This window comes from Lissotriton vulgaris, chromosome 3_2 (genome assembly GCF_964263255.1).
Source record: "Lissotriton vulgaris chromosome 3_2, aLisVul1.2, whole genome shotgun sequence".
Lineage (NCBI taxonomy): Eukaryota > Metazoa > Chordata > Amphibia > Caudata > Salamandridae > Lissotriton > Lissotriton vulgaris.
Window position 1 is genome coordinate 12,137,736 of NC_141690.1, and position 19,950 is coordinate 12,157,685.

At 46.8% G+C, this 19,950-nt stretch overlaps 1 protein-coding gene across 1 annotated transcript in view; it reads right to left on the reverse strand.

The window, feature by feature from the left end:
- The window catches only part of WDR19 (WD repeat domain 19), a 637,672-nt gene that overhangs the window by 20,391 nt on the left and 597,331 nt on the right, over window positions 1-19,950 (reverse strand). The window contains exon 36 of the mRNA XM_086963976.1: window positions 7,145-7,269. Within this exon, the coding sequence (XP_086820102.1) occupies window positions 7,158-7,269 (112 nt within the window). The 3' untranslated portion in view covers window positions 7,145-7,157. The remainder of the gene's footprint in view (window positions 1-7,144; window positions 7,270-19,950) is intronic.

A 19,950-nucleotide genomic window follows, 5' to 3' on the forward strand; every position in this document is an offset into this window, starting at 1 on the left:
GTCCAAAAACGTTAGTCAAAAAGTGACTACGGTACGCACTCTAACCGGATCTGCGCTTGCTGGCGCGGAAATAGAAAAAACTGACGTCAGTGTGCATGGGTGGCACCTAAGTAGTCTCTGTGACGTCATCTCGGCGCCTACGATGCCAGTGACGGACGCAGAGCCGCACAACGCCACCTACCGACGCTCAGGGGTACTGCTGATGAAATACTTTCCGGATCCAGTCTGACCCCTGGGGATATTCTAAGGTAAGGAATCTATCACTAACGTGTCTCTTTCAGATGAGTGATGCTAATAATGTTCAGTTACTCAGGTCAAAAGCAACTAGTAAAATCCAAATCCGAGATACATGACTTGAAAAGCTCAAACTTCTAATGATTACAGATGAAGGGCGGGGGGGCTGGGGTTTGTGGCCTGGCTAGGCTAGACAGTGGACACACTTGCCATAGTGCGCCCAGTGATAAACTATGGTATCCTTAAAAATCTTATCATTTAAAGAGAGCGTGGCTTTGTTGAATGGCCAGGGCTACTGGAAGCAATCTTACAATCCCAGAAAATGGTAGTGAAAAGAAAGCAAAGGAACTGATGGGGCTCACTCAGCAAGCTGAGTCTGATGCAGGGAGAAGAGATACCACAGTGCTGGACAGCCAGGTGGTACTAGAGAGCCGAATCAGCCTGTTCCCTCTCACACAACTGCACACTGGTTGCAGACTGAATCACCAGAGATTTTGGCACTTGTATGGTTGGGTGGCAAGGACTATACAATGTTGGTGGTGTGATCCTGATGTGAGAGGGCTAGAGAGGTGCACTGGAACTGGGGGCAACAGTGTGGCACTTGGATGCCAAGCCAAACTACCTTTGTCTGAGGTGGTGCATAAAGGCTAGGCCTGGAAAAAGCAGCATGCAGAGATTGATTTCTCTGATGCATCTCTGATCAGCTGAGTTTCTACTTTATAAACAAAAAGCAGGGGGCAGAAATAAAAACAAAAGGACTGCACATTACCCACATGGACGAATGCTGGCACGCAGCATTTACCTGACAGAGAACCCATAGGAGCTTGCTGGGGCGAACCTGAACCATTTATCAACTCCTGTCTACATTCTTTGCTTGGTCCAAGGGAACGGCCTACATTCTTTTTGGTAAAGCATGCCCATCGGCCCATTTGCACCCCCTCCACCCCCATTGCCCCATGTACCAGAACCCCACGCCGTTAGGTGAAATATCACCTGCCTCCTTATACAAGGACTGTGTTGAACAAATTACTTACTTTTGGTAATGCTCTTTATGGTGGACCTTGTGAATCTCACCGAGAACCAGAAAACTCACTTCAATAGGTCCTGAGCAACGGCAGGTGGAGCCATCAGCCTTAGTCATGACTTTCCACTTCCGGAAGACATGGGACGCATGTGAAAGAAGTCTGCTGCGGGGAGCATGCACAGGCAGCCTGGGTTGAGGGCAACATCTGTGGGATACAGAGTGGGGTGATATAAGTGACATTGAGATAGTTTACTTGAACCATGCGCAACCGGGAGGAAATCGCTAGCTCTCGGGGTGCAAGGCAGACCTCTCTCCAGTCAGTTTCATCCAGCTCACCCACATAATCCACCCACTTCTGGTGGAGAGAATCAAAGCGATCAGTGGCATTGATGATCAGGATCCAATAGATTGTGGAAATGGCTCCCTTCCCCAGGCGCCTCAGGAAAAGTTTGGCCTCAAGCAGTCTGTACTCAGGCAGCAAAGTGGTCATGGAATGTGGGATCGCAATGCACGTTGCATCTCAAGGATTTGGCAGAATTGTGTACTGGTAAGGGTATATTGGTCTTTTAAGTCTTGGAAGGATATCATTTTGTCGCCCCTGCAGACATCCCCAAAATATGAGATGCCTATACGGTCCCCATGGGTGAAGCCCTCAAGGGTGGAAAGATGCTGGAGCCACGTACCCTGCCATAGAGGAGTCATACCAATCAGGCAGTAGTTCCAATTAATAAAACGCGGAGCCACCCTCCAGCACAAGACCAGTACCCTGGTGCAAAAAGGCAGTGCCCAGGGCAGCCGAGAGCGGAGGAGTCCCTCAAAGCCAATAGGCCGGGTCATCCCACCCCTGGTGTACCATTAATTACTAGGCACAAGTAGTACATGTAGATGTCAGACTAGCCAAGACATCTGTCAAAGGGTGATTCACTTGCTAAGTGGAATGCCACTCTGTGGTGTTTGCTAGCCCATATAACGGCAGTAAATCTAGAGGTCAGGGTCCGGAACTGTCTTCAGGGGAAAGGATGAGAGAAGCTCGCCAGGACGTATAAGTAACGGAGGAAGCAAAGCACCTTGAAGAGTGCCAGTCAGAGCTTATTTTAAATGGTAGCAAGGACTCCACAGTCGACAGCCCAGGCTGTAAGATCTCATTCAAAGCTTAGCCTTAGTTTCCCTGTAGGCAACTGTAAATCTAACACATTTTTGTTTCTGCCTCCCACCACCGCAAAAAAAGGCACTTTTCTCAGTTGGAGCCCAAAAGCTCATTCAAACCATTTCTAGTGAAGTGTCTAAGCCACTGGCGTTTTACAGGCTAAGACCTAAGTCCGTTTCAGAATAATGAGAGGGAAACAAGTTGTCCACCTTCTCCTCATCGTGTTCATAGTGAAGAATATGTTCATGTCCTTGAAAAGCCAAAGGGAACCTCCATCCTCTATTAGAGACAAGTGGGTAGCAGGAGAGTCATCCTCAACCTGAAGTGGTGCCATGGTAATTGTGTAGTGCAACGTGGGACACATCGTAGCTTCCACGTCTCCAAATCTTTCTTTAGAGACAGAGCGGAATCTGCAATTGGTAGCCCTGGGGCCAGGGCCAGATCCGAAACATTAACAATCGTCAGAGCCTGCAACAAGGGATTCAAGGTACAGCACAGTGCTGGAGGTGGAATGGGCTGAGATCAAAGGGATCAGTTGTTGTCAGGAAAAGACTCACTTGTGTAAGTCCTTATGAAGGCTCCGACAGATCTGTGGGTGCAAAAGAGCACAATAGGGATTTGCAACCGTCTTGAAAAGTTGGAGCATGGCCTTCTGGAAGGCATTAATTCGCTGTGGATCAGTGATGGCCTGAGAAACTACGGGTGCATTTGTCCCAAGCCAGTATCTCATCTGAACTGGATGTCAGCTCCATGAGAGCCAATGATGAGCCTTGCTTGGACTCCATGGGCGAACACTGTTCGAGTAAAGTGTTCAATTATGCAAACCCTCCTGCAATTAAGGGCAAATCGAACAATCCAATTGCGAGAACACCAACATAAAGCACGACCTGTCAACTCTGGACAGTGCCTACAAGCACCTAACCCGTCCTTGCATACGTAAAACGGCCACACACAGCCCCACCCACTCTGAATTGTGAAGTGTAGCTGGATGCTGTCAAACTGTGGTTTGGAGATAATAGTCAGCAGGTGTAATCAGTCTCTTATTAAGATCATCCTTAGTGCAGACTTAAGGGTGCTGCAGTTGGTTATTTGTGCTTCTGGGTGGGGGCGAAGCAAATTGGAGATTAATAGGGCTCGTCTCTGCCGCACAGTTTTATGCTTAGGATTTTTTTGTTAGCTGAGCTTTAGGAGTAATAAAAAAAATTAAGTGACTAAAGAGAACACTCGCAAGATGTATGTATGGAAAAGTAAACAATACCATTTGCATACATATACATATTTATTATAAGTAGGTTCAATCCACAGTTCTTTCCAAAGGCAATTGTGTGAAGTAACAGGATCGCAGACACTCAAGGGTAAGACAAAACACAAAAGGCAATTAACAATGCACACAATGGGAAAAATCACAATGCAAATAAGGACTTGTTCCCCAGTGCTCATAGAATGCTAAAGACAACTATATTGCCATCTATGTTTACATTTTCCTCTTCACTGCAGGTCACATGTGAAGTGCTAGATATAGATGGTAATTTTCTATACCTCTCATTGTGAAGATGACTCCTGCACACTCTCCAATTCTCTTACCCCCTTTTGGCCAATCTGAACATTAAACTTCTATCAGCTTAGCTGATGCAGTTGAATGGTGGGATTCTGGGAGCATTCTGACTCAGAAGAATATGAGTTAGAAAGATCATGTAAATGATAGTGAATATTGTGCCCAGGGAGTAGGGTTTGGGAGTGCACGGACTTGACAAATGAACAAGTTACTTACCGTCTCTAATGTTCTTTCTACTGGATTCTTAGGCTTTCCTGTTTTAGATTTAAAACTATGACAACTGATAAATCCCCACTGAAAGGGGGAAAAAAAGCCCAGCCCTCATCAGAGTAAACATATAAACACTTGCACAAAAACATACTAAAATGCCATTCAAAGAAAGGAAAGTGGGAGAGAATGGGTCATTTTTATTACTTCTTTCTTAAGGGGTCAACACAATGTAACTTTGTTATACAAGGTTGCAGCAAGAAAGACGAATTTAAGATTAAACGGCTTGAGGTTTGTAGTTAAGGAATGCCACTAAATATTGTTTCTTATTTCTTTTATTGTGCATGGTTTAAAGGTGCAGGATTCAGAAACACCCTTTCGGTCGATCTAATTATTTTATACACTGTTGAGAATCTGGGAATATTAAAATTATATTTGATCTTCTGGCAGTGTTTAATTCTTTCACTGATTGGTAAAATGTCTGGCTAATAAGAATCTTCGCTAATATACACTATCATCTTTACTCACAGACATGAAATGTTTAAAACTCTCTAATACATCAACCCCTTTTCTAACAAGTCAGTATTGATAGCAAGTTATCTGCCAAACAACCCAGGCTTTAAACATTCAATACAAGATATAGTCACTGGCACCTGTGAAGAGTACTGCCACCATGCCCATGGGATAGTGGAGAAAACAAGACCTAGATTATTACAATTTTATGTTTTTACTTTTGCACTGCGAGAAAGCAGTGAGGCGACGCTCCTCCGCCATAGCAGAAGAGCATCCATTGCCCCTGGAATATGTAGTGGATTCTGCTTCCTACAGAGTGGGTATGTATCACAAAGAGCACCCTAAAGAGGTTCTGGAGTTGTTGTTGGAAGGGTGGGGGAATTTAATGGACGTTGTCTGGGATAACCTGGTCATTGTCTGTCTGGGCCAAGGCCCAACCTCAAAACGCAAACCATTAAAACTAGGCTGTTCCACGAGACAGCTTTCTGCCTTTCTGGAGAGACGAGCCAACGACTCTCATAAAGGAGAACAACGAGGGACTGCAGACCAGGGAGGGGTTACCTCCCCCCCACAGGAAGCCACTTGGGTGTTGGCCTCAAAAGGGAGACCTCAAAGGAGAAGCTGCCATTGAAGGGCAAACACTAGGGAGGAGGGCTTCCCCATTGTTTAGACAGACAGTCTTGCACAGAAAGCAGAGAGGGAAAACCAGTTGCCAAACCGGTTTCGGCAGGGGCTTGTAGCCCTAAGGTAGCCACACCATCGGAGTGGGTTAGGGAGGTCTTAACCCCAGTAGAGGAGTGTCGCTATCTTGGGAGTGGGCAGAATAGTGCATCCTGAGGTAGTCAGATGTCACACTCCACAGGAAATGGTGACCAGGTGGGAGGGAGCCAAGTAGCCCATTGGCTACCAACTGCACCCTACCGTCAGAGCACTTTCCAAGCATAAAAGGGCACCGAGGCACCCAGACATCAGAACTCAACCGACTTGGAAGAAGGAACACAGCACCATAGAAAGACTTTCATGTGAGTCCGTCATTGACATTTGTTTGTGGCAATCCCTGTAGGGCTTGAAGGCTGTTGGCGTTGGAGGGGAGGTGATATGCCCTTTGCACTTTTGGAAAATACAGTCTATTAGGCTTAAGAGAATTTGAATGAGAGAGCTCTGGATCTGTATGTTACGGTAATTATATTTTTAAAGCGCAGCAGTTACCCGGGGTGTCCTGGCGCTAGTTACACCTCCATTAGGCAGGAAACGGAAGGAAAGAGTTTTATTGGGCAAAGAGTCAGGTTTTTAAGCCTTTCCTGAAAGTTAAGAGATCCGTGGCATTTCTCAGGGGAAACGGCAAATCATTCCAAGCTTTTGCCGCACAGTGAGCAAAACTTCTACCACCCCACCAAGCTTTTTTAGTGTGTGGCACTAAGACTAACTTGGCACCCAGTGAGTGAAGTATTCTTTTCGTACCAACGGAACTGCTGCTTTAAATAGTTTGGTCCTGTACCTTGAAGCGCTTTAAAAAACAAACAGAGGGATTTAAAACGCACCCGATTCCTTACCGGGGGCCAGTGCAGTGTTTTTATTTCCTTGGATATGGGAGAGAACCTGGACGTGCCAGTAAGAAGTCTGGCAGCTGCATTCTGCAGCAGATGAAGTCTGTTCAAGAATATTTGTTGTATCAGAAGATACAGAAAGAAAGGAACTGAAATCAAAGTATGGAGTGGCAAACTACGTAAGGACTCCAATGCTTACTTTCTAGAGAGGATGGGTTGCAAAATAATTTGATGCTGGAGACTGAGAAGATGGCCAAAACGTCTATGGGGTAGGATAGGGTATTTTGCAATTAATGGAGCATTTAAATAATCTACCTTTTTTGGATGACTTGAGGTAGTCAGCAACTACAGCTAATCTTTCTTAGAGTGATTCACTTCAGCCTGTTATCAATGATTCAGAGGTTGTTCAAAGGCATGGGTAAGGGGCAGACCAGGCCTGGAACCATCTCAGGAGGAACCGCTAAGAGAATGGGAGAGCTAGGAATGTGAGGGGTTAGTTCTAAGTGAGTGAGTGGTTCTATTTGTAGCATTACCTTATACAGATGAAACATTCAGCTATGCAATGTAAAATAAGATAAAATATATTGACATTTAAATTGAATAGAACAATGGTTCTAAATCTTTCCAGAAATTCAAGGCTTGTATTCATGAGTGGCATTTGTCATTTTAATCTTCATTGACAAAATGGTTGATGGTGTTGTATTCCTGGTTAATAATAATTCTGCAGTGAAATATAGACATCACAAAGTCTTGTATGTTTCGTTACTGATACGTTCCTATTGATTACCAATTAAAACACTTAAATAAGAAATAACTTTTTGGGTGGAAGATTTGTCTTTATACTTGAAATTCTATGTTTTTGTGGGAACGCCATACAATGTTTTTTCAAAATATTTAGGATCATACCTGATACTCACCTAAAAAAATCTTTTACTCTGCTTCTTCTGGCTTGAGGTATGGTGCACAGTCAATTACACGTTTAAGTTGACTTGCATCCACTTTTTCGGAACACATGGGACATACACTTTCTGTATCCAACATCCTTGAGGAAGAAAAAATTGAAAGACAAGATAAAGAGTGTGTATTTGATCACAAACTTTTGATAGTGTTTGAAATCCAACAAGTAAACATTTGTTTTAATTTTAGTTATTTAATTGAATTCTTTCAGCGTCTTATGAAATCGAAAAGCTAAGCCTGGGAGTGATTAGAATTGAGGGATTTACTTTTTTTTAGTAAGGACAGTTTTCATTAAGAAGCATTTTAATTAGTTTTGAGTATTTGTTTGTGAAGCACTATATACAACAGTCATTTATGTTACATGTTTCAACAGTATGCATGCTGCAACTAAAATGTCACACTTTTATAATATGAACAATGGATGTTCTAAATGTTCCCGCCCAGTAGACAAGAGCCAAATTGAAGTTGAAATTCTTAGCTTTCCTAGCACCTGGGATGAACAACATAACCTTATGATGGCTCCAGCTCTAAATTGAAATGGAACTGTGCAAAATGAAGGAAAACAGCTATCACACTCAGGGTGAACACAGCATATAAAATAAGGTGCAGAATGAGTTCATGTCATGTTCAATTATCTCTACTGTATATGGATCTGAAAACCATGGACTAGGCTCGCAGATGACTTTGCAGTGCGCATACATTTGTCCCACAAAATACTCTTTTAAGGAGACGTTTCATGTCTAAAGGAATATCCTTTGTACCATTTGCATGCAGCCATTTGGTTGTCTATCTAGTCCTGGAAGTTATCCTTAGCAGCAGGTCCCTTGCATGAGCATATTGTCATTTTGTATGCACAGGACCTCAGAATGTAGGGACTGCGTCACCATACCACATCAGTATCTATTGGCCCAAATCCGACTAGCTCACGGTGCCTTACTTGCCCTCTTAAACTTTCCAGAGTAACAGGTAAATTGGCATTCTACAACCCAACGCTCTGGTCTCCAGGTTTACTGTGGAAATAGATCATCACTTTTCGCTTTCTCACTCATGCATGTCCATATTAAATAAAAGAATGACAGGATGAAAGTTTACAATATTTATTGAAACTGTTGGGTTCTATTATGAAGCAACGGTACTGCGATTATAAAATGTATACAACAGAACAGAGTAATTAGCATTACAAGTAAACTGTATACAATGAAAAGCCCTACCACGGTAGCTGGTATATCTGACTAAGCCTACCTTCAATATGTTAGCACAGGTATATATTAGTGACCCTGTGGAGGTATATATTAGTGACCTTGTGGATTAGATATGGATGGACCCCATACCTGGCATGTGTAGTTACTTGGTGTGCATCTAAGGTTGCGCAAGGCTGTTGCACCTGTTCCAAGACCTTTTCCCTCTGCTAGAATTCTCCTCTCTATCCTCGCTAGGAGGTGTCTGCCGGGACACCTCCTAGCGAGGTAGCTGTTTGCGCTTTATAAAATGAAGTATTATTATTATTATTTTGCAACAGGAATGTCTGAGTTTATATGGTAAGAAGTGCTGTGTTGGAAAACAGGAGCTGCTCTTGTGTTGTCTCTAAATGTTAGAATATGTTGCTGATCAACCACAAAAAAAACAGGGCACACTGTTGTTCGACCTTCTAGGAAATGTTCAGACTGAATCCCAGGAAGAAGTATTGAATAATAAAAACATGTGCACCAGATTATGTTGTAGCACAAAAACAAATGTGAAATGTGTAACTGTGCAAAGCAAAGCGGCCAACAATGTGCAGTTAGGCTAAAATATGGGAGAACCAAGTGGGCCCTAAAGGGAACTTACGTGATCACCTTGCACTTATTGGAGAGTTCTGATTCGAAATGACTCTTGAGAAGGGCATGATCAGTTCCTGATAGTGGGTGGGAATCAGATAAATAAAGGTTGGTGGGGTGAGGAACAACAGAATGTTACGGTTGTGCATCGCAGTGTGACCATGTGAGGATTCCTTTGCTAAATGAGCAAATCCCATGTTTTCCCTATCATCCCATTTTCACTGAATGCAGGCCCTAGAGGCAAGTTTACCCAGAAGAGCACATGTTGGCAGGGTCACTAATTATTGGGTTTAGTCAACAAGATGTACATGGAAGGATAGGATTTTTTTTGCGGGGGGAAATAGGGAGTGGAACAGTGTACAGGCGGAGGTGGTTAGGCTGCAGGCATCTACTTAGAAGTCATTTGGAAACTCATAGATCACTCACATCACCCAAATCTCAAATATCTACACTGGCCGCCAATCTACAAACGAGCCCTCTTCAAACTCATCACGCACAAACAGAGCCTTACATAGAATTGGCCTCACGTATCTCAAGATACACATAATCCTGTAAAAACCTACCAGACAACTCCGCTCAGCCGGATTCCTCTTTGCACACCCCTCACGTTCTTCCACCTCACTCCTAAAGTCTGGAACAACCTGCCCCTACACATCAGAGCCACCTGCTCAGTTCTTGAGTTCCAGCAAGAAACTAAAGACCTGCTTTTCATCTAGCCTCAGCCCTGGCTCTGCCCATACAGCTCCCGATTCAGCACGAGGATGCCTGCCCGAGTGAGTTGTGCTCTATACAAATACACATAACTGGTTCCTTCAAGGACATTCCACAAATCAAGCTCTGTGTAAGATTCTATCCATCAAAAAAGATACATTATTGGAAACATTCAACACATAACTAGGAGTAATATACAATTCATTGTTCTAATATCTGGACAGGACTGGTATAGTGGGACAAGATGTGATTTCTTCAGTTCACGGGGCTGAGAGACTGCTTTCACAGGGTTAGGTGGACTTCCTACCAACTTCTGAAAAAAAAACAATCCAGACACAGCCTCTGCCGCCAGCCACAGAACAAAGCTTCCCTGCAGAGGAAGCTGTAAATTTATAGGCTTGGCTTATCCCAGTCATTATGGCAATAGGCGGTTTACATTGTGGCCATCAACTCCGTGGTTCTGGGAAAGTTGCAACAGGCACGGCACACCCCTCCTGCTCTTGTTACTTTTTCCCAAAGTAAGGATACAAAGAAAGAGAGGAGCCTTTGGGAGCAGCAGCTAGCAGTACCTATATTCGGTTGTAATACACTTTTGTAGACAGTCTTTGCAACCACCACTATTTCCATTACTTCAGGGTCAGCATTAATTGCATTAACTCTCCATTTAAAGGGAGGAGGAGGATGCAATTTAGCTTCCAAGCCAGGAGAATGTTGTTGACTTAATAATAGTGCCTTTTATAAGGTGGAACTGGGTATATTCAAACAAGCATATAAACAGTCTTTACATAAAGGGGGTGGAAATTGTTAGTATTTAGCATAATGGGAATACAGAATTATTGTTATTATTGATAATTGATATAACACCCTATGGCCCCTGTGCTGTGGGTGTTCTTTATAAAGAACATCAGTTACAAATGACAACTTTTAGATTATAAATATTATAATGTAATTTCAATACAAATAGGCCATAAAAATACAAAAATAGACCAGAACTAAAGAATGTGTTACTTTCCTTCGGTAACGCTCTTTCTAGTGGATACTCTATCCTTACCTTCTGAATACTCCTAGGTGCCAGACTAGATCCAGAGATTTTTTTCAGCAATTCGCTTGCATGCCTGTAGGTGGCAAAATACGGCTCTTAATCAGTTTTATCCTGGTCCAGAGGTGATGTCATGGCCACAATATAACCGTTACCTCCGCGCGTCAATGTCAGTTTCTTTCTGATGTCGGTTAACGCAGTCGGACATGCAGCCTTTAATAAACAGATTACACCAGCGCACAGATCTCTAACTTTTTTTTTTTAAATGTCTTTATTGCCATTTTAAACAAGCGATGTCATTACATTCCAACAAGCCAGTCAGGTATGAAGCAATAAAGGATCATGGATACGTAGGTACACATCAGTACACACTTATCCTGACCAATCTTTCCGTAACTCCTCTCCCCAAATCTCGTACAGGATGGTAAATTTACAATACAAAGTACACACTGTTTATCAATGTTGCCACAAATGTAATAATGCAACACACATGTGTCCCTGAGAGGACTAGTAGTACACTTGCACATCTAATCAGCAAACCAAATGCAGCGTCTCCCACTCATTATAATGGAACGTGGGTGGGAGGTGTGCACACATCACTCCTGCAATGGATTCTGCAAACTCCTTCCCCCCAGCCCTTCAACTGTCGTTTGAAATCCGGCATTCCAAGACAGGAACGGCCCCCATATATCTCGGGGTCTAGAGGAAGGTGGCAACAGTTCCCAGAAGGTGCTGAGTTGTACCTGCCCATAGGTAACACCTCCAATCCACTCCAAGGAGGGCACACACCGTCTGCCCCAGTAACCGCAACCTGATATTTTGCAAACAGGAGGAGAAGCGCATGTAGGTTACGTAGCTTGGGCGGAGTGTCCTTTACATATCCCAAAAGACCAATTAAGGGGGTGGGAGCTAGCGACATCTCCAGTATGCTGCTCACTGATTCAAAAACCTTTACCCAAAATTCGGCAATCCTGGGGTTGTACCATGGCACGTGCAAGAATGTGGCTGGGGCATGACCACATCTCCAGCAATCACTCTCGCTCGAAGACCCATAGGATGAGAGCTCACAGGAGTTCAGCAAATACTTAAAATGGATCAGCCTTAATTTGTAGTTCGTAGAGATCTGTCAGAGCTGCCCACAGCAATATTCCCATTGGGTGTCAGTCAGTGGTGGATCTAGCTCGTCATTCCAATGTGTGAGAGAGAGTGGCGTTACTATTGAGGCAGTATCTTGCATGCGGGTGTATAGGCGCGTGACAAGCTTGCGCGGGGAGGGATATTTCAGCATGTTGTCTAGGTCATGCAGTGTCGGCGGCGCTTTCGGGAACTCATCCCAGAATGAACGGCACGCCGTGCATATTCTATGATATAAAAAAAAGTTCAGTGAATGGTATCATCTGGCCCTCGGGCGCAGCGGGGGGTGGTCATTTCCAGGGTACAAGTCCTCAAACGTTTGAAGATTCATTTTCTGAGCAAGAGACTTACTCATGCTGTCTCGTATGCAAGGCATCATTGGGTTTTGTGGGAGGGGGATGGAGGGGGCATATAGCAACGGAATACCTGCCCTCTGGCGCAGCTCATCACACGACCAGCATAAGGTCCCTGCAGAATCTCTGTAGCCTCGTGGGCAGCGTGGCTTTTGATACAGCGCGACCTAGAGCGGGAGGGGGCCATAACATCGGTCTCGACCGCTACATGTGGTTGGAAGGGGGTCGGATGCACCCAGTATTGAAAAAATTGAGCTTGTGCACATAATGCATACAGTCGCATATACGCCGGCTCCCAAACCCCCCTGCCGCAGAGGGAGAGTCAGTAAATCCCAAGAGGCTCTGACCTGTTTTACGGCCCATACCAGAGTAATCAAATGGGATTTGAGGGTATCGAAAAAGTGTCTGGTGAGTGGGACCGGAATATTAACAAATAATTATAAAAATGTTGGCAAGACAACCATTTTGGCTAGTGATATCCTGCCAGTCAATAATAGCGGCAGTTTAGCCCACACCATTACTTTATCCTCCAGCCACGTCATCGTACGGCCGTATATTAGGCGCCACACCTCCTCCGTATCTCGGCTTATCCAGATCCCCAAATAATTGACTTCGTCAGCCTCCCAGCGTAAGGGGAATTCCGACACTACCGGGGGAGTACTCTCTGTCAGCGGGAATACCACAGACTTGGCCCAGTTTATAAAAACGCCCAAAAGCCCACCAAAGCGTATGAACTCTCTCAGCAACGGGTCTAGACAGTCTTCGGGGTTCATAATGTAAAGCGTGACATCGTCCGCATACAAGGAAATAAGCAGACTATGAGAGCTAAAGCCTCTATCACGTGTGGTGTGGTGTTGCTGGACACGAGCAGCCAGGGGCTCCATTGCAATGGCAAAAAGTAAAGGGGACAATGGGCATCCCTGTCTAGTGCCTCGTGAGAGTAAAAAAGGGTCTGATAGCAGACCATTTACCTGAATGCGCGCCATAGGTGAGGAGTACAGCAGTTTGATGCGATTCAGAAAAAGTGGACTAAACCCCATACGCCCAAGGATGAAAAAAAGATAAGACCACTCCAGCGTGTCAGACGTCTAGGTGGCGTTGAGGAACACCACTGCGGCCTTTTCGCTGGGATGGAGATAATGCAGTACCGAAAAGATAGTACGTAAATTATGGGAGGTCGACCTCCCCGAAATATATCCAGATTGGTCCGGCAAAGCAATCATTGGCAGAAAAGGCTGTAACCTATTAGCAATTAGTTTCGCCAATATCTTTACATCCACATTAATCATAGAAAGCGGATGGTAGGAGTCCAGTACTTCCTCGGATTTCCGAGGTTTAAGGAGCGTAAGAATCATTGCCTCTCTCATAGTCTAAGGTAACACCCCTTCTTCCAGTGCCTCCTCATAAACCGCCAGTAGCCTAGGCGCCAGTTCCTCAGCATATGTCTTGTAAAAGGCCGTAGTAAGACTGTCAGGGCCAGGAGCCTTACCTAAAGGCAGGCTTTTAATGACCTGAGCCACGTCCTCCACTGTAAACGGGAGGTCCATATACACCCTATGAGTATCGTTGAACCAGACCAATGCCAGTGTGTCAAGGAATGACTGCAGTTCTTCAGTATTGGCCCCCTGAGTTGTCTGCCTTGTTGCCAAACAGGAGACGGCCAACAAAGGGCATGTCCAAAAGGGTCGATTGGACATCCTCAAAGAAGCCAGTGGACCTCAGACATGCAGTGTTCACTGGCTGCAGTCCTAAGCTGTGGAAGAAAACATCTTCTTCCCAAGATGGTCCAGCTTCTTGTATTCCCTATCTGGGGGAGCAGTAGGGAACGAGCCTTTTAAGGTTGAGGCCTGACCACCAAGCTCTCACGGGTGCGGCGTTGGGAGAGGAAAAGTGGGTCGCACAACCAGCGGCGGAGATGTCATCAAAGGAATAGGCTCCGGGGGGGGTGTCGTAAGGTCTACCAGCAACAATCAAGAACCAGGCCTGGATCCTTGGGGGCCCATAGCCCCAGCTGAGTTTGCGGGGCATATAGGCGCGCCGGCGGAGTCGGGCTGCCCAAAGATGGAGTGGGGAGCTTCGTAAAATGCACCAAGCTGGGCAGGGGACGCTCCGGCTCCCGGGAAGGGAAGGAAGCTTGGACCCGTCCTAACTGGCTCTGCAGGCGGAAACGAATGACGATGACCTTCAGCGTCCCGTGTCACATCAGCCGACGGACGGGGAGAAGGCGAAGAGTGACGGTGCTTCTTCGCCTTCTTCTTGTGCTTCGACTTACCCAAAGACAAAGATTTCAACAATGAATGGTGGTGGTGACTCCGCAACTGGTCGCGCGACCTCCCTCTAGACAGGGACCTCGAGCGGCACGGAGCCGACTGCCGGGACTCCAGAAGCTTTTGGGACCACTCCAGCAAAGACTCTGGGCTCGTGGCCTGACAGTCAGAGCACGACTTCGAGTCGTAGTCGCGCTCCAAACACCAAAGGCACATGAGGTGTGGTTCCGTGACCAACATCAATTTGTGACAGGAGTCACAAGGTTTGAAGCCGATACGTCAATGGGACATCCCTACGTGCACCAGGAGTCGAAATACTCAAAAAAAGATTTCGAAAAAAGTCGAAAATACTTTAGTCAAAAAGGGACTAAGGATACCACTCTCTTCGGATCTGTGTTGGCTGGCGCGGAAAAAGAAAGAATTGACATCATCGCGCAGGGGTGGCATCTAGGTATATACAGCAACATCATTCCAGCGACCACGACGCCAACGACGAACATGAGTCGACTGATGCCACCTACTGACACGCAGGGGAACTGATGAAGAAAAATTCTCCAGATCCAGTCTGACACCTGGGGTAATTCTAAGGTAAGGAATCTATAACTAATAGTCTCTTTTAGATTATATTTATATCTGTACACTTTGCATTAGCGTTAGCCTTCCTCCACTACATACTTGAGTGGCATCTAAAATTTTATAGAGTAAGCCTTCCTGAACGCATCACCTACAAGATTAATGGCAAGCTGGAGGTGTTTGACAGCGTGTGGGGTGCTTTCCTTGCCTATGAACCTCGCCTCTATGTGCTACTGCTCCTCTTCCTTTGACTCTGGGGCTTCTACCCCAGACTCGCATGACAACATGTGCACCTTGATATCTCCCCACCCTTATTTAGCTTGTATTTGAATTTAGTGCCTCCTAGAATCGGAATTGCCACCTGGTTCCAGTGCCATCCTTGTTCTGTTAATATATGGCGGCGATGTGGCTCAGCTTACATTATGATCCAGAATCTTGTTCACTTCTGGCTTTTCCCCTAATCCCAGTCCAATCAATCAATCAATCAATCAAGCATTTATATAGCGCACTACTCACCCGGAAGGTCTCAAGGCGCTTGGGGAGGGGGGGTCCGCTATTGCTCGAACAGCCAGGTCTTGAGCTGCTTCCTGAAGGCGAGGTGGTCTTGGGTCAGGCAGAGGTGGGTCGGGAGAGAGTTCCAAGTCTTGGCGGCCAGGTAGGAGAAGGACCATCCTCCTGTGGTGGCTCTTCGGATGCGGGGGAAGGCGGCGAGGGCTTGGCTGGTCGATCGAAGCTGGCAAGTGGGAGTGTAGAAGTTGAGGCGGCTGTTGAGGTATTGGGCCTTGGTTGTGTAGGGCTTTGTGTGCGTGGGTGAGGAGACGGAAGGTGATTCTCTTGTTGACCGGGAGCCAGTGCAGGTCTCTCAGGTGTCCGGAGATGTGGCTGTGTTGGGGGATGTCGAGGATGAGTCTTGCTGAGGCGTTCTGGATCCGCTGGAGTCTCTTCTGGAGTTTGGCAGTGGTTCCGGCGTAGAGGGAGTTGCCGTAGTCCAGTCGGCTGGTGACGAGGGCCTGGGTGACCGTCTTCCTGGTCTCGGTGGGGATCCACCGGAAGATCTTACGTAGCATGCGCAGGATGTTGAAGCACGACAAGGAGACGGCGTTGACTTGTCTGGTCATGGAGAGGGAGGAGTCCAGGATGAAGCCCAGGTTACGTGCATGGTCTGTTAGTTTGGGTGCGCCGCCCAGGGCGGGGGGCCACCAGGAGTCGTCCCAGGCGGAGGGTGCAGAGCCCAGGATGAGGACGTCCATCTTGTCTGAGTTCAGTTTCAGGCGGCTGTTCATCATCCACTCGGCTATGTTTGTCATCCCTTCGTGTAGATTGGCTCTGGCGGTGGAGGGGTCGTTGGTGAGGGAGAGGATCAGCTGGGTGTCGTCAGCGTAAGAGATGATGTTGAGGTTGTGCTTGCGTGCGATGGCTGCGAGGGGGCTCATTTAGATGTTGAAGAGGGTGGGGCTGAGAGATGATCCTTGTGGTACGCCACAGATGGCTTCGGTGGCCTCGGATCTGAACGGAGGGAGGCGGACTCTCTGTGTCCTTCCGGCGAGGAAGGAGATGATCCAATATAGTGCCTTCTCTTGGATTCCGACGTTGCTGAGGCGCTGCACTAGGGTGCAGTGGCAGACAGTGTCGAATGCCGCAGAGAGGTCCAGGAGGATGACGGCCGCAGTTTCCCCGTTGTCGAGCAGGGCTCCGATGTCATTGGTGGCTGCGATGAGGGCGGTCTCGGTGCTGTGGTTGGCCCGGAAGCCAGACTGCGAGAGGTCGAGGCAATCCGTTAGTCTCGAGGAAGGCGGCCAGTTGCAATTAGTCCCCCTCCCTGCTGACATTTCATATTAAGACCAGCCTTGAGAGCCTATTGATGGGAGGTGTGGGAGTTAGTAGAGACTGGAAGATGGATAATAATGGGTGGGCTGTTAAGCCCCTGGTGCAATCTTACAGGGTTGATGGCCCAACTCCTCCTCGCACTTTGAGTCAGATGTGTGTTAGATTTGTATTAGAATGACTGGATGACAAAACTGTAGGTTTTTGTTCGTGTAGGATCTAAGATATACATAAATGCGCAGATGTTTATGAACATTTATATTTGAAGACCATCAGGCAGAAATACTGGAAAACTGTGACATTGGTTTGATTGTAATGCTAATAACAAAAAAATGGATTGTATGACCATTTATGCACACTAGTAGCTTTCTATCTTCATATATACCCATTCCAGTATATCATTACATTATAATGCGGTGCCCCTACTCCGATATCTTATGAATATTGGCATATGTATGCTACCTTAATCTCTTCTTGGTTTTTTCTCTTCCTTGCCCCTTCCATATCGACATCCCTCTTCCTTTCCCTCTTCCCCACACTTTGGACATCACGGCCTCCTTAAATTAACTAGGCTCCATGTTAGAAATGGGGGTCTCTAGTTGGCAAGGGCTGGCAACTTTGTCCAAGTAGAGGCCCTTCTTCCTAGTCAGGATAAGAGAGTTACACTCCTAAAATAGCCCCTGCTCACCCCCTTGGTAGCCTGGCAAGAGCAGTCAGGCTTATCTTAGAGGCAGTGTGTAAAGCATTTGCACCTAACCAACAGTAATACAATGTGAGCACTACAAAAGGACACCACACCAGTTTAGAAAAATAGACAATATTTTTATATACAAGACCAAAAAGCATAAGAATCCACAATACAGTACTTAAAAATCTACAGTTATCAAAATACGCTTTAAAAACAGTTCCTTGATATCGATAGCTCAGCCGGGGCTATCACGGCGTTGTGAGCAAACAAATCCAAACAGTTCAGGCTGGTTGCAGCGTCGCAGACCAGCTACGGTGTCAGGAAGACCCGCAAACAGTACCTGTTAGAGATGCAGGGCGCCGAGGCACTTGAAGTCACTCGCGTTGCAGGTCGAGCTCCTTTCTATTGGGATCAGGAGCGCTGGCATCGGCAGGCATTGGGTGCTGCGGTGCGGTCTTGCGGTGCCCTCAGGTCACGGTGCAAGCAGCGGCTCGGTGGCGGCGTCAGATGGCGTCATCGGTGAGACCAGGGTTGGGGTGCGAGCTGAAGGCAGTGCTTGTCACGGTGCTGGCAGGTCACGGTGTAAGCAGCGGCAGCGTCGGTGCTGAAGCGTTGTCGTCGGTTGATGGTGCTGGTAGGCCAAGGTTGCGGTGCGGGATGAGGGCGGTGCGTCGTGTAACTTTATGAACGGTGCCCTCGAACCACGGTACAAGCAGTGGCGATGATTTCGGCGTGGAGCGTCGTCGTCGGGGATACCAAGGCGTTGCGAGGCAGTGCGGAGTGCGGTGCCCAAGGTCTCGGTGCGAGCAGCTGCTCGGTGGCGGCGTCAGCAGGCGTCGTCAGTGAGACCAGGGTCGCATTGCGGCAGTGCTTTCTGCGGTGGCGGGAAGCGAGGCAGTGCGGAGTGCGGTGCACACAGGTCGCGGTGCAAGCAGTGGCTCCGTGGCGGCATTAGCAGGTGTCGTTGGTGAGACCAGGGTCGTGTTGCGGCAGCACCCTCTGCAGTGCCGTCAGGACACTGCTTCTGTTGCAGCACAAATCACACAGTTCCCAGTTCTGAGGGCAGAAGAGCTTGAAGTCTTTGGGGTTCCTGAGACTTCTTTAACAGGGGGTAAGCTCGACCTCCAGCCCTTGGAGAAACTCACAAAAGTAGACTGCAGAAAGTTCAGTCCAGTCCTTTCACTGCTCAAGACAGAAGCAGCCACGGTAGGCCAACACAGCAAAGCACACAGCAAAGGGATAGTCCCTCCCCACAGCTTCTCCAACTCTTCTTCTTGGCAGTCTTCTTGATCCAAAAGAGTTCTAAAGTTCAGGGGTCTAGGCCCCAGTACATGTACACAAAAATTCTTTGATCTGGCAGGCAGAGGGTGTCTGTGCCCGGCCATAACCAGTTCGGCCTTCTCTGGTGTGATTTCCTGGCAGGAGGTGGAGACGGCATTGTCAGAGGGAGACCAGGCCTTTTGAGGTGCAAGGAAATCTCCTCTCCCTTCCCCCATCGCAGCCCAGGTCCATTCAGCCCTTTCCTGACCTACCTAGACTATCTGGCGCCCCTCTGGCTCCCCAGCGTTCTCTCATCCAAAACCCAGACAGGCAATCCACATTCCAGCAGAGGCACACAGGATGACTGAGCAAGAAAATACCTACTTTCCAAAAGTGGTATTTTCAAACCCAGAATGTAAAAATAACCTTCACTAAATGATGCATTTTAGATACTAAATTCGTTTTTCTACCATGTTCCCTCGGTCAGTTAGGGATATAAGATGTCATAACCAAACTGCCTATTCTGTACTATGGGGAACAAATAGCCTTGCAATAGTGAAAAGCTAAATGGGCTGTAATTCACTATCAGGACATGTCACACACACTGAATGAATGAATGAATGAAGGCAATCTTATAATGCGCAAATTAGCCCAAAGGGCATCAAGGCGCCTAGCAGATGATATCACATAAGGACAGTAGAGCATGTCCTACCTTTCACACACACTGCACCCTGCCCACTGGGGTACCTTGGGCCTTCCTTAGGGGTGCCTGACATGTAAGAAAAGGAAAAGTTAGGGACCGGAAAGTGTGTACACTGGCCAAGTAGACATGGCAGTTTCAAACTGCACGCAGACTCTGCAATGGCAGGTCTGAGGTACCTTTTTAAGGCTACTTACGTGGGGGGCACAAACAGTGCTGCAGCCCATTAGTAGTTGTTGATTTACAGGCCCTGGCACACTCAGTGCACTTTAGTGGGGACTAACAAGTAAGTCAAAAACTCAATCATTGAAACACTAATCCATAACACAAATTACCACAGGAGCACTTGCACTTTACCACTGACCAGCAGTGAGAACAGTGCGCAAAAACACTACGCCAG